Consider the following 13,953-nt stretch of genomic DNA (forward strand, 5'->3'; position numbering starts at 1 on the left):
CAGAAAGCAACGGCATGCCAAGTAACCCTTGTTAATCGGGTGTAAGCGCATGCTACACGCCCAGGATGCAGGTCGTAATCAGACTTTGCGGACGTGTCTGGCCATGGGTGGGTGCGAGCGTTCGAATGCTAATGGTCTCCTGCACATGCTGGTCATGATCGCTCCGTCTCCAAGCAATCCTCTCACAGAGGCCCCGCCCACACTGACACGGTCCACCCTCGGCAAGCATGACACGAAGGTCTGTTTGAATAGTAAGGGAAGCAAACCTGCGATGGGTTTTAAAACCTGGAGGATTTGCAGATATCAAGCCATGTCTAGTTGCAAAGTGAACATGTTAAATAGGGGCCAGGGGGTCATTCGTATACGACGCATCCATAAACAAAATTTCCTTCAGTTCTGGAAATCTGGGTTGTAGAAGCTTGCGCACAGCTAACTATTTGTGCTCTTTTTGGGTGAGAAGGGCATTTTTCTTATGCAGGTTACATATATTGCACAGAATCGTGTGGGAATCAATCTCCTCCAAACCTGTTCACACCTGTCCTGTGACACTGTGTAGGAAACAGATCACAATGACATGACTGGCTACGTGTGTCATGGTGGGAAATTCCACTTTTAAGTATTGTGTAATGGGGAGGACCTGCTGGAAGAGAAAGCCAAACATTGCTAGCGGCCTGCTGCCACAGTGGTACTGTTATAAGGGCCTTGAGACAAGCCGTTTATGGAGAAAATGTCAGCACTTCACAGCACTCTTACGACCTCACAAAAACAAAATGATGCTGAGGGCTCGATGCCCTGTTCTGCCATAACTCCTAACTTCTGTGTTGTGTAGGAGAGTAGCAGCAAAGTGAAGTAAATAAATGGAAAGAGAAGAGCAAATGGAATAGAATAGAGAATAGAACAGAATACGACAGAACAGAACAAAATAGAACAGACTACAACAGAATAGAACAGAACAGAACAGAATAGAACAGAACAGAACAAAATAGAACAGAATAGAACAGAACAGAATACAACAGAACAGAATACAACAGAATCAAACAGAACAGAATAAAATTGAACATAATAGAAAAATTTAGGAAAATAAAAAGCATACATTCAGTCTGTTACCATTGATTCTTTTGGCCTTTCACGTGTATCTCAGTGATGGTGCTTGAAAATCAAGCTCTCTTTAACGTGCACACACACACACACACACACACACACACACACACACACACACACACACACACACACACACACAATAATGTCTCCATTTGTGACAGTGAAGCATAATTTCCCAGTATTTCCTGATGTTATTGGACTGGTGGGATATCTGCACCATTACTGGAGAGTGGATAGATGTCAACAGCCCCCAGAATAACTACTGCCCACGTTATTAAGTTAACACATTAGAATGTGCTGGAAGGTGTGCACTTTATGCACTGATTGCATCTCTGTGCACGTAAATAGATCAAAATATCAATCTGCTGAATGTTATGTGGAATGACAGTCCTACTTGTTGCTCTACTGGAATCATCGTTCAAGTGTTGCCCAGACTTATTAAGTTACACAGGCTATAGGGCTCTGTCTGTTGAGGATAAACTATACACATGATTAAACAAAGGTTAAAATAAATGACTACCATTCAAAGAATGCTGGAATCCTTAAGCAACTGTAGTAGCAGCAGTGGTAGTAGTAGTTGTAGAGAGACATGTCAGCTTGTCACTTGTGTGTGTGTGTGTGTGTGTGTGTGTGTGTGTGTGTGTGTGTGTGTGTGTGTGAGAGAGAGAGAGAGAGTGAAATAGAGAGCAGAGGCGACTCCAGGTCATTTATCAAACCTGGCTGGTCTTCAGCTGGTGAATAAGAGCTTCACCACCAGCTGTCCAATTTCATTCAGCGACGAGGGTTTCTGCTGCCTCCCATTGTAACAGGCAGGGCAGAGCGAGGCACCCACGGGGTAGCACACCACGCGGCACGAGCCAGACACAAAGGCCGACGGCGTGTTTACGAGCAGCAGTCACTGGTTAATTGTTAAAAGTGGATGTGAGTTAATTGACTGGAGGAGTGAAAACGCTGTGAAGATTTAAGGCCAGGAAGAAAACGGCTGGTCAAGCTGTGCGTGCGTGCGTGCGTGGGCATGTGTGCAAAGAAGAGCAGAGAGAGACATAAAGAAAACCATGTGAACTTCTGTCAAAACAGCAGCAGCCGCACCAGAACAACAGAGAACCTAATTATGGACTTAATTAAGATGTGTGTACGCATGAAAAAGAGAGAGAAAGAGAGACAAAGGGTGAGAGAGAGAGGGTGGGAGGGAGAGAGAAATAGAGGGAGGGAGAAAGAAAGAGAGGCAGGGTGAGAGAGGGATAGAGAGAAAGAATGGCAGAGGGAAAGAAAGTATGAGAGAGAGAGACAGAAGTGACAAAGAGAGAGAGAGATTTAGTGTATCATGAACATTTGGCAAATAATTATGAGCTTATACAGAGGTCGAGAGTTTACTGTAATAAGGTGCGATAATTGTGTACAAGCTGAAGTTCCTGAGGAAACACCCAAACAGGAGCGGACAAAAATATTTAAAACAGCATGAGGCAAAATGCCCTCTTCCTATAAACAAAACCGGCCAATCGCCTTTTTGATGCAAATTACTTCGGACGCACAACACACTGCGCCTCTGCTTTGATCTGTGACTAATATTGCTAATGAGGTGGACTCGTTTTTCTCGCGCTTTGTTTCCGCGAGCCTCTCCTCGACCGTAGCCGATTGCTCATACCGCCACCACGGCACGCGGGGGAATCGCGAAATGCGCGCGCACAGAAGACGGATTACACGCGCTGGCAATGAGATTCAAAAGGGAGACGCGCGTCCTTCATCTCTGCGCACAGGTACTGCATGTGGAAAATGAATTGGTGGTGCAGATTCTGTGAGCTTTGAATAGGGATTATAGAAAGAAAGAAAGAAAGAAAGAAAGAAAGAAAGAAAGAAAGAAAGAAAGAAAGAAAGAAAGAAAGAAAGAAAGAAAGAAAGAAAGAAAGAAAGAAAGAAAGAAAGAAAGAAAGAAAGAAAGAAAGAAAGAAAGAAAGAAAGAAAGAAAGAAGTGCTCTTCACTTGATATAAATGGATGTTCCCTTGGTTTAAATGAAGCCCAACCACATCATTAAACCTCCTGAGTGTTTAGACTCTTTTCAGGACAGTTAGAGAAGACAAGGTCAGGGAGTTATTCACCCTCCAAGGGACACAGAACTAATGTGGACACCTGCCTTTACATCTCCCATTTACTTTAACATACCTGCTTGCTTCAGCACATCAAGAAGACCAAAGGAAGAGCCGATGCCCACAGTCAAACAGCTCTTAAGGGTAACAGTAAGAGTAGGGTTAAGAGAACCCTCATCAGGTGCTGATCCAGCTTCCCTAGGGCTACATTTGGGACTTGATCCAATTCATGGTCGCCAGGGCTTCTTGTTTTAGCTCTCTGTGCTGCATACATAAGTCTTCTCTCCTCTAACCTACCTGATCCGATCTCTGCAGAGCCTGATCATTAGCTGATGGGCTGTGTTGGAAAAAGAAAGCAAACCTGTAAACCATGGCAGTGCGGGAGTCCCCAGGGACCGGAGCTGGGAACCACTCTACACATATATTGCAAAGATAAATAAAAAAAACACCCAGTGCTAGTGTCCAGCAAGATGTTGTCAGGATTGCAACAGCAAACAACATATTACACCATTCCTCTGGAACAGTCAATCTACGGGAGAAGCCTCTCTGTGTATGGCAGAAGGAGGATGGAGTCCACACGTTATCTGGCGATGCACAGAGGTTGTGTCCTCTATGCTGCGATGTTCTTGGCCTTCACACGCCTCGGCTACAGCCCGAAACGGAATGTCCTCTTCATTTCCTAAGGCCAATCTCACTAAAACAGTCAATCATTTAGACCTCAAAGGAGCCTTTAAACCAGCGTCGGCTAGGAGGACCACTGGGAGCCGCACACATGTGGCTTTAAGAGTTGAAGGGTAAACTTCAGGTACTACACATAAGCTCAAGATGTACTTCACAAAGAAACACAAAGGAAAGAAAAATCAACAGTGTGGACAACCAGCACGACACCATTATTTAATTACCAATGATTAGGCAAAGACGAAATTTAGGCAACTGGAATTAAACTGTTAAGATAAGAGTTGAAACATTTCTGGTAAAAGGTCAGTATGGTTATTTGGTCTGAGAAGCCAGACATTCGATCGTCTGTTTCCATAGAGCTCCACCGTGCATAGACTCCTCTTCCCGTTAATAACTGCTCCGGAGAGAGCGTCAGTTCTCCCTCCTCTTCTTCATCTCCCATCCCGGTTAAATCAGAGAGCAAAGCTAGCCGGAGGTCTTGTTGTCCTAATTAAGTAAATGAGAGCCACAGTGAAGCAGATGGTTGGAGAAAGACGTTAATAATCATGTTTCCTGAACCTCTCCATCAGAACTGCCGTATGGCACATTCTAACTCTAACCTGCTCTCATTCAAAGGTGACAGCCATATATACAGTACACGAACAACCGCTTCACCACCTCTGCCCTCAGAAGTCTGTGCTTGCCCAGCTGCTGAAAAACCATCTTCAACGCCCTGGTTTGAATGAAAGTATGTGTTATCCAGCATTCTTTTCAGCCTATTTTCAAGCTCTTCACTCAGAGAGTAGCTTTTTGAAACAGAGATGCAACCAGCCCTTTTTGCTGTGTGTTAAACTGTAATAGCTGGTACGACCCTGCCCAAGAGAGCAGTTGTTTTTTTTCTTGCCATAATGCTGGATGATGACTTTTCCCCTTCTCTTTCACAATAATGACTCACACCACAGAGTTCTTCATGCTGATTTTGTTGTTGTTGTTATACTGTTTTCTTTCTTTATTTGTCAGGAAAGTGCAGCTGCTATGAAAAAATATGTTTATGCTCAAGCGCGACCAAAGCTAAATGTAGCCCACTGATTACCCATACCTCTGTCTGAAGCGTACCTTTAAATTACGGTAAGTTTAATAACCAAGAGAATATTATAGGTTCTCAGTCTACCTACCCCCAAATCACACACACACACACACACACACACACACACACACACACACACACACACACACACACACACACACACACACAAACACAGAATAAAGCTTGGGACCTAAACATCTCTTCCTGTGATGGGCCATTAATATTTACAGCCTCCCCAGGAAAGTGATGATGCCCTGGCAGGATGAAGAGTAACGAGGAGCGTGTAGTAGGAAGGGAGAGAAGGTGAGATGTCTTCATTATGACAGACTTGTGAGTGACAGGAAGAGAATAAGCAAGTGTGGAAAAGACAGGCTGAAAGGGCCCGGATAGAGGACCTGTTCTCGGCGCCAGACCCGAGAACGAGTGTCAAAGGGCAAGAAAGAGAAAAAAGAGGGCAAATGAAACATGATATGAGAGTAGGGAATGACTGAGGGAGAGGATGGTAGAAAAAAGACTGAGGAAAGATTAAGGAGACCAAAATAATGTCATGAAGAGCATTGTCAAACATCAGTAAAGAGTAAGGGAAAATCCAACTAAAATATAACTATGAAGCATGCAAATGGAATTAGGGATGGAAGCTTACAAGGGCAGAAAAAAGACCAAGCCTTCAGCCTTTAGGGAAAAGAGACTTGGCTGATGTAATCAAGCAGTGCTTGGGAGAGCAGAGCAGAATGGTGTAGAACATCTGGCCACAGCCTGGCAGCATCCTCTTGCAGCCAAGCCAATCACTACATGGCGAACACCAGCGCCGATCTGAACACCATAAATCCACATGGCTGGGAGTCCTCCAGTCCTCTGGGCCAAGACAGGTCCAAGACGGGGCCCAGATGGGGCCAGGAACACCACCCATTCCATCCCGGGGGGACGGTGTGTTAATAAACACTGCACAATTGCTGCTGGTCTGAGTGCTCTGCACTGAGTTGCAGGACGTGACACTCAGGGACGTGACACTCAGGGACGTGACACTCGGGACGTGACACTCAGGGATGTGACACTCAGATATGAAAAGTAGCAGGGCAACATTAAGTCACCTTAGGGCACATATGCTAAAATCAGTCTAAAGTAACAGTGCCCACTTCGAGTACAGGAGATTTCCTTCTCTGTAGAGTCTAGCTGTGGTATCTACCATGGGTGATATCTCCAAGAGTTGGGTGCCCCAGTCTAGATTATCTAAAAATTAAAGCAATCTGAGCAGCAGCTGAAGGGCTTGAGCAGAGATGCTGATGTATTACAATGGCTTTTATCTGCAGATCCATGTGTTTCCATTCAATGCACCTTCAGTTTTCATCGTTTCCTTTAATGCACCTGCTAAGAACCTAGAGTAGAGGAACTGTGACAAAGTTGTTCTCAGGCCTGTAATGGATTGTAATGAAGAATAACTCCTGATTAGAGCTCAAGGCCTGTTTCCATCAGAACGTCCACCCTGCATTTACCTAACAATGAGGTACAATGACGTAGTTGCTTGGCAGTTGAATATATTGCACAGTGATTTCAAAACCCTGTCCTGGATTTGGATTAAAGCACCAGGACTAGTAAGTATGTGGAATTTCAGTGGAAGGTTTATCCTCTGCTACAGATATTCCCAGACAGATCAAATAAGAGTCAGTGAGTTTGGACAGCGTGGGAGTTTGCAGTAATGTTCAGTCTCACTTCTACCAACACAGAACTTCACCATATAAACTATATTTAGCCAGAAGAGAATTACGGTCAATTACTGTACGTACAACATGACTCGTCAGAGGTACTACTGCCCAGACATAATAAACCAATAATTAACTCATAGAATAAAATATACATGTATAAAATACAAAAGCATTTATGTAAAGAAATTATGTATTCAGTTTCTAAAAAGCATTCTATGATCAACTCAAAATGTGTTCAGACATATTCATCTCACACTGACATTTCTTCTTGTGGTTCTTAGAACACAGAAAATGAGTGTACTGCGACAGTTCTTTTCAAATGTTATATATGTAGTCAGTCTGGCCACCACTGGTTGGCCCTTATTTAATCACTTTACCATAAAAAGCAAAGATTCCATTCTTCTCCATTCTACTCATGGCATATGACTCTACAGCTCAGCTTTGTTCACTTCAGATTTAGGCAGAAATTTTACTGTGTGCTTGGTCGTGTATATGCATAGGGGAAAAAAATATTTCGCTGGCAAGTCACAGAGTATCCAAACTGGAGGGACTATTAATTTTACCAGATCTAAAATTATATTAGATGTGCTGTCGTTTCACTGACTATCAAATTCAAAACGTGGTTATTATGGCCATGAAGCATAATTTAATGCAGAGGTTTAATGACGAGGCAAAAGGATATTTAGTTTAGACAACTAAAATTTCAGTACTTCTAAACATTTATATTATATGCTGGGGAATGATATTACCCTCTAGTGCTCCATAGATCCATAGAAGCACAAGGAGAAACCATGATTGCTTATTTCTGACTAAGCAACTTCCCCCTCAGGTACTGACTGCTGACAGTACAGTCTTCCACAATGTGCCCTTGGTTTTACTGCTACCACAACCAAAGCCTGCACCCGTGCATCTGCTTATTCCTGTAATTAACCAGGCAGCTGGCCAATCATGAGGCGGCTGTCGTGTAGCTGCGTCCAATGGTCACATCACACATCAGAATGAAAAAAAAAATTATCTGAGTGGATTTGACCGCGGAATGGTGGTTGGTGAGAAAAAAGCTAGTTTTACTGTTTTAGAAATTGCTACTCTCCAGGGATTTTCACAAATTTTTCTAGATTTGACATAAAAAAAACAAAAACACGACAGTGGTGTTCATGTACATATAAGTCGCTCTGGATAAGAGGTGAACTAAATATAAATTGTAAATATGCTGTTAACCTACAGCCTTCTGATCAGTCAATGTCAGGCTTAACAGCATAACCAGCCTTGATCACCCCTTGAACCTTATTTCCCACCTACAGTCTTGCAGGTCCACCACTCCAACACGTTACCGATCTGATGTGCACAGCCAATGGAGCATCCAAAAAGAATCACAGGTCTGGCCCGTTGTTCAGAACCCAGGGCTTTTCAGAGAGTAATCGTACAACTCTGACTGTCTGCCTTGCTAGTTTACATTAAGGGCCAGCCAACAAGTCACAAACCAACATCCCAAGCAGTGTTTCAGCATCGCAGGCCAACTGGGAACAGAAGAATGAAGAGGAAGGAGTGCCTCATTCGAGAATGCTAATGCTGCTAGCACAGATGGCCAGGGAGTGCCATTGGGTGTCATGGCAGTGGGTTTTCGGGTGAAGTGTTCCTTTCAGGCCAATTTCTGACCAGCGGGCACTGTGCCAACACCGTCTGAGAGCAACAGAGCAAGAAGCCCGATCGGATGGGTAAATGGGATTCTGGGATAGCAGTAGAACTGGAAAGAGGATGAGGAGTCACCCCATCGGAAAGGGACCCTTGGGCGTGTGTGTTTTGAGAGGAATTCCAAGCAGGGGGAACATGAACCCTCCAGCAACTGAGCAGTGAATCCCTCTGGCTTCTGTCGCATCGCTAAAAGTTACAAGAGGCAAGAATACACCATGCTGTAATAGCATAACCCACACCTAGGAGCTGCCAGACAGACCGGGAACAAAAGTTGATGTTCTTGAGTGTTGGAGAGAGAAAAGAACGAGTGTAAAGCTAATTTGTTATTTCTTTCTTTCTATCTTTAGGGTGATGATTTGCTTTACCTGCTACTGTAAGCCCACCAAGGAGGAGAATCAAAGGATTTTTTTGAACACCTCTCACACATGGGAGGGAGAGAGGTTAAAATCTCAAGCCCAGTGGAAGGATGATGAGGGAAGCTAGCATTCTGTGAGATAATGCCTTTTACAAGACAGTCAATAGAATTTTCTAGAGGATTTCTGTCTCATGCTGTGCTCACCATCCTATCCATTCTAAGATAGATAGATAGATAGATAGATAGATAGATAGATAGATAGATAGATAGATAGATAGATAGATAAACATTTAGTGTTTTCACTTGAGAAATTATTTTTATTTAAGACTGTTTTTGCATCTTTAGAAGCCCTGTGGGAGTGGAAAGTCCTAAGTAGTTAAGTAGCAGTAGTTCTCACTGATGCACTAGATTCATTTAGTTTTGTGATGCAGATAATCCTCAATTCTAAAGCCGTCCCTGAATTCAGAAATGTACTTCATTACTCTTATTATTATTCACAACCACTAACAGACTCTCCGGGGCACAGAGAGAGACAGGGAGAGAGAGAGGGGGGGGGGGGGGGGAGTAGGGGTTTAGGAAAAGGGGTTTACTAACCAAAGAGGCATTGAGGCATTTAATACAATCTACAAACGGAAAACTGCATAATATGAGGCGATGCTGTTTACTAATTTGATGTTACTCTCGAGACGGCAGGCAGACATTTTCCTCCGAACTTTAAACGTCACTCCGTTGACCGGGTCAAACATAGTGCCATCTGCTTCGAGAGCGAGGGTATGAAGAGACTGGGTTAAGAAATCATCTTTAGAAATCACGCAAAATAATTAATTCTGAGGAAACTAGTACAATGAAAAAGATTATTGCTAGTAATGCAGTAAAATTAAAAACTATGTATGTTACACGAGATATATATATATATCGTGTAACATACATACATTTTTATTTTACTATATATATATATATATATATATATATACGTGTGTGTGTGTGTTTGTGTGTGTGTGCGTGCGTGCGTGTGTTCGCATCACTACTGCAATTTGATGTGCGGGGGTTACAGGACAGCAAGTGCACTTCCAACCAAGTCCCTATCTTACTGTCACACTGCTATGTGTAACAACTACGAGTGTAGACAGCCAGCCACTTCTGTCCGCCGCTGTACTAAACCATTGCTTGACATGCCATAGCCATACAGCTATCTGAGAGCCACCAGCGGACTTTTTTAGTCCACTGGACAAATGTTTGACATGCAGTTTGCTTTTGCATTCTTCTCTTTATTACAATAATCACATACGTTTAACACGTTTCTCTCGCCACAATAGGCTATTGAATAATTAAAGGTATAATAAAACAGACCAGAATCACTTTAATGCATCCTCAGAACTAAGAGTTTAATTCATTATCAGCTAACCACAAGTGAATAATATTCTATTAGACACACTTGGGAAATGCGGGGTACCCTCGGTCTCGTGCGGCGCGGGGGATTCTGCTATGCGCGCGCTTCGCGGACATACCAAATTACAGACCTACGCGCTGAACACCCCCCACCCACCCCCTTCCCGAAATATGTGCTTCTCTGATAGGAAACAAATACTGGTGGCGTGCCTAAGGTATTTGTGTGCCTAAAGCCTTGAATTATTTTTCTAAACGAAAAAGAAATCGCAATTTGACTTGTGTATCGGCATATGTACACAGTGAAGCCAACAGTGTGTGACACTGAAATAAGTTTAGGCTCTGTCAAACTCTCGGGCTACCACAGCCACTTCTGACATCTGACAGATCAAGCTGACACATTACATACCACCAAACTTCCCTAAGTACGTAGGTAGGCATGATGAAATTAGCTTTACAGCATATTTTAGAGGACGTGTATTAAACACTGTAAGACTACTGAATGTTATTTGAGGTGAAATCGTCACTTTCCACGCGTGTGTATGCTGAATTACGCGTGTAAAATGAACACTCGCTGCTGACTGGAGCGCAAGACAGAGACTGATAAATCCGACAACTGGAGAAAAACAAGCCTCCGACACCTTACGCACTTAAGACGACACTTACCTGACTGCGAGCAGGTCGGTCGAATAACCAGGGCTACCAGGAGAAAACACCGAAGAACAAGAGATGGTCCCATTTTCGTTATGTTGAAGAAGTTGTATCTCCATACATTCACATGTTCAGAAGGGAATCCTGTTTCTGAAGGACAGTGATGGCTCTCTCCAGTTCGCAAATCTGAATATCACACCCGCGCTATTCAGACACGTTGTTGTCCACATATCCTGACGACGAACAAATTAGTCTTTTGTTCTGCAATATTGTTAAACCTGCCCGTTGCCTTTCCACGCCACAAAACTTGAAACCATTACCCAGTTACAGTAGCTCAATTCAGCGCTGAAGTTCAGCTTTCAGCGCCAAGACACGCCTCCCCGTCTGATTAACACCTCCCACCTCTCGGGGGATTGGCCATAAGAAGGATTTTAATAGTGTAAGCTGCACCCACATCGTAGTTCATTGGCTCAGCAGTTTAGGAGTATTTAGAGATTTTTCACAAAGACTGTAGTTCATACACCTGCAACCCGAGAGAACTGGAGAGACAAAGAGAGAGAGAATAGATGAATTTTAATAAGCGTAATATTACACATACTAAAAACTCTTTATGGCAGTGTTGATCCGAGGTATTTTGACAACCAGTTTACTAACGTATTTACATATAAACTCGTGGACTAATGTAAATAGATGGATGGGTGGACATGAGTGGAAACACTTATATATATATATTTTTGTATTTTGTACTGTATACAATATAAAATAATTTTACATTTTTTCCATGCTTCTACGTTGCTACTACTTGCAATTACTATCTCTAACATCAAAGTTTCATAAACTTTTTATAATGATTATAAGGATGCCCAATTTTATCTATAATGTAGCTATAAACTATAATGTAACAGTTTTAACTATATATATATATATATATATATATATATATATATATATATATATATATATATATATATATATATATAGTTTAAATTGTTACATTATAGTTTATAGTTTATATATATATATGTATATATATATATATATATATATATATATACAGGGCCAAATCCTGTTTCATGTCCAAATCCGGCCCAAAATTATTTTTCCCTCCCAATCGGCCCAAACTAGAGACTGACATGAGCCGGCCCATCGGGAATCCTCTCGAATCTCCCGATTAGCCACTCCGGCTCTGTATATATATATATAAATAATAATAATAATTATTATTATTTTTTTGTTCAGGTCCACAGAAGTTCTGGGAGATTGTAAATGAGTTATTGATTTAAAAGTGCTTTATATTCTTTTAAAAGAGACATTCATTCCATCGGAGCTGCTTTTGAGTAGGAATATTGGAGGCACGTTGTTTCCCTCTGGTTTGTCATTCCATTGTAATTGTTCATCAACAATAGAATCAAATCTCCTAAAACATTCTGTTGCCTCCTGGCTGGATAGCTGCTTGGAGATCCTGAGCTTTGTAATGGTAATAAAACACTTTTCAAAAATGTTCAATACTGTCCTTCCATTTTTTGGGATAGCCAAACAGTGATAGCCTTGGGTAAACTGACTTGTCAGTTTTGTACTGGAGATGCATATTGTCAAATTGTCCTGGATCGGTTTATGGCTTGCATGCACCAACCCACTTGAGTCATCAAAAATAAAAACCTTAAAAAATGAGGGTAATGAGTACAATCAGGGAAAGCACTAAAATGGTGTGGCTTCCTGACTGGGAACAGGGAACCCTGGTTTTTAAAAGTTGCCTGGTGCGTCATCAGAGCCAATGGCCCTGTCAGTGCCACTCCACTCCAAAGGCGTCTCTGACTAAACCTCAAATGGATCTCTGAGCCTGTGCTTTAAAGATGCACCTCAAGCTCCAGCACAATTATAGCCAAGGCACTTAATACCAGTTCAGTCAGTTGGTGGTCCATTTGTGAACACTAGAATAATCTCTTAAATGTATGCACTGCTTGTATATGAACATGTGGCTGTATGGTAAGTGATTCTGAATAAGTATTCAAGGCATGTGTGATCAGATAAAATGGAAGATGGGATCTTTGTTATAGTATTGAACTATAGCCCCCATACTCAAATATTTCAAATACTCATCTATTTCTGGCTCGCGAGCTGTTTTGAAAAGTTTTCTTTTTTTTTTTATGATTTTTTTTTTCAATTGCGCTATCCGCTCTTATTTTGAAATTGCGCACCGTGATCTCAAGACAAGGCTGGGGATTGCCTCCATGGCAACAATAAACAGATAGCAGATGCCCAAATACGTCCCCCCCCCTCCCCCCTCCGTAAATGGCCCCTTCAGTCATTGAAAAAAAAAAGTGGCCCCTCATCATTTCTATTTGAGTACCCCTGAACTATAGTATACTAATCCTTTACACCAGGGGAGTCCAAACTACGCCCGCGGCACAATATCCAGTTTTCATTGGCCCGCAGCAAATTCTGAAAATACAATTGAATAGGGCCTGCACATGAAGCTTGAGATCACCTCTCAGTTTCAACACTAGAAAGAGCCAGTCATGGAAATGGTGCTTCTCCACTAAACAATTAAGCAAAGAAAAAAATGTATCGCGAGACAACAGAAATGGCAGCACTGAAAAAAACTCCAAAATATCAAGTGGATGTAGAAGATTTCAAACACGGTGGGGAAGAAATAAATGTAAAGTGTATCTGTTTGATTTGTAATGAAGCTGTCGCTGTGATGAAAGAGTATAAATGGTCGTTGGCATTATGAGACCAAACATCATTTCTACACATCGTACACCAGTCCTGAACGAACACAGAAATGGCAGCTAGCCTGCAAGCTCAACAACAGTTTTTTTTTACGTACTAATGAAATACAGGAAAACGCCACACCGGCAAGCTATGAAGTCGCTAAACTTATTGCCCAGCACGGCAAACCATTTTTAGACGGTGATTTCAAACAGCAATGTGCCCGGAAAGATTCCAGAACGTGCAGAACGTGAGCTTAGCAGCATTTTATATTTCACCATTAGATGGCAGTAGACTCCAAAAAAGCTATTTTATATTTCACCAGAAGATGGCAGTGTATACTATACTATACTATACTGTATTATACTATACTATAGCGGCAGATGGCAGTGTATACTATACTATAGCCCCCCCTCCTGAAATGCCAGGCTGAATGGTTGGACATCCCTCCCTCTCCCCGGAATGACAGGCTGAATGGATGGCCCCCACACATGTTCACCTCACCAAATCTGGCCCTCACTGCA

At 42.3% G+C, this 13,953-nt stretch overlaps 1 protein-coding gene across 2 annotated transcripts in view; it reads right to left on the reverse strand.

Annotated features, from left to right (window-relative positions):
- The window catches only part of LOC143527906 (receptor tyrosine-protein kinase erbB-4-like), a 224,328-nt gene extending 213,242 nt beyond the window's left edge, over nt 1-11,086 (reverse strand). For both annotated transcript variants that reach the window (XM_077023281.1, XM_077023280.1), the window contains exon 1: nt 10,733-11,086. In XM_077023281.1, coding sequence (XP_076879396.1) covers nt 10,733-10,805 — 73 coding nt within the window. In that variant the 5' untranslated portion in view covers nt 10,806-11,086. The remainder of the gene's footprint in view (nt 1-10,732) is intronic.
- Between the last annotated feature and the right edge of the window lie 2,867 nt (nt 11,087-13,953).

This window comes from Brachyhypopomus gauderio, chromosome 12 (genome assembly GCF_052324685.1).
Source record: "Brachyhypopomus gauderio isolate BG-103 chromosome 12, BGAUD_0.2, whole genome shotgun sequence".
NCBI lineage: Eukaryota > Metazoa > Chordata > Actinopteri > Gymnotiformes > Hypopomidae > Brachyhypopomus > Brachyhypopomus gauderio.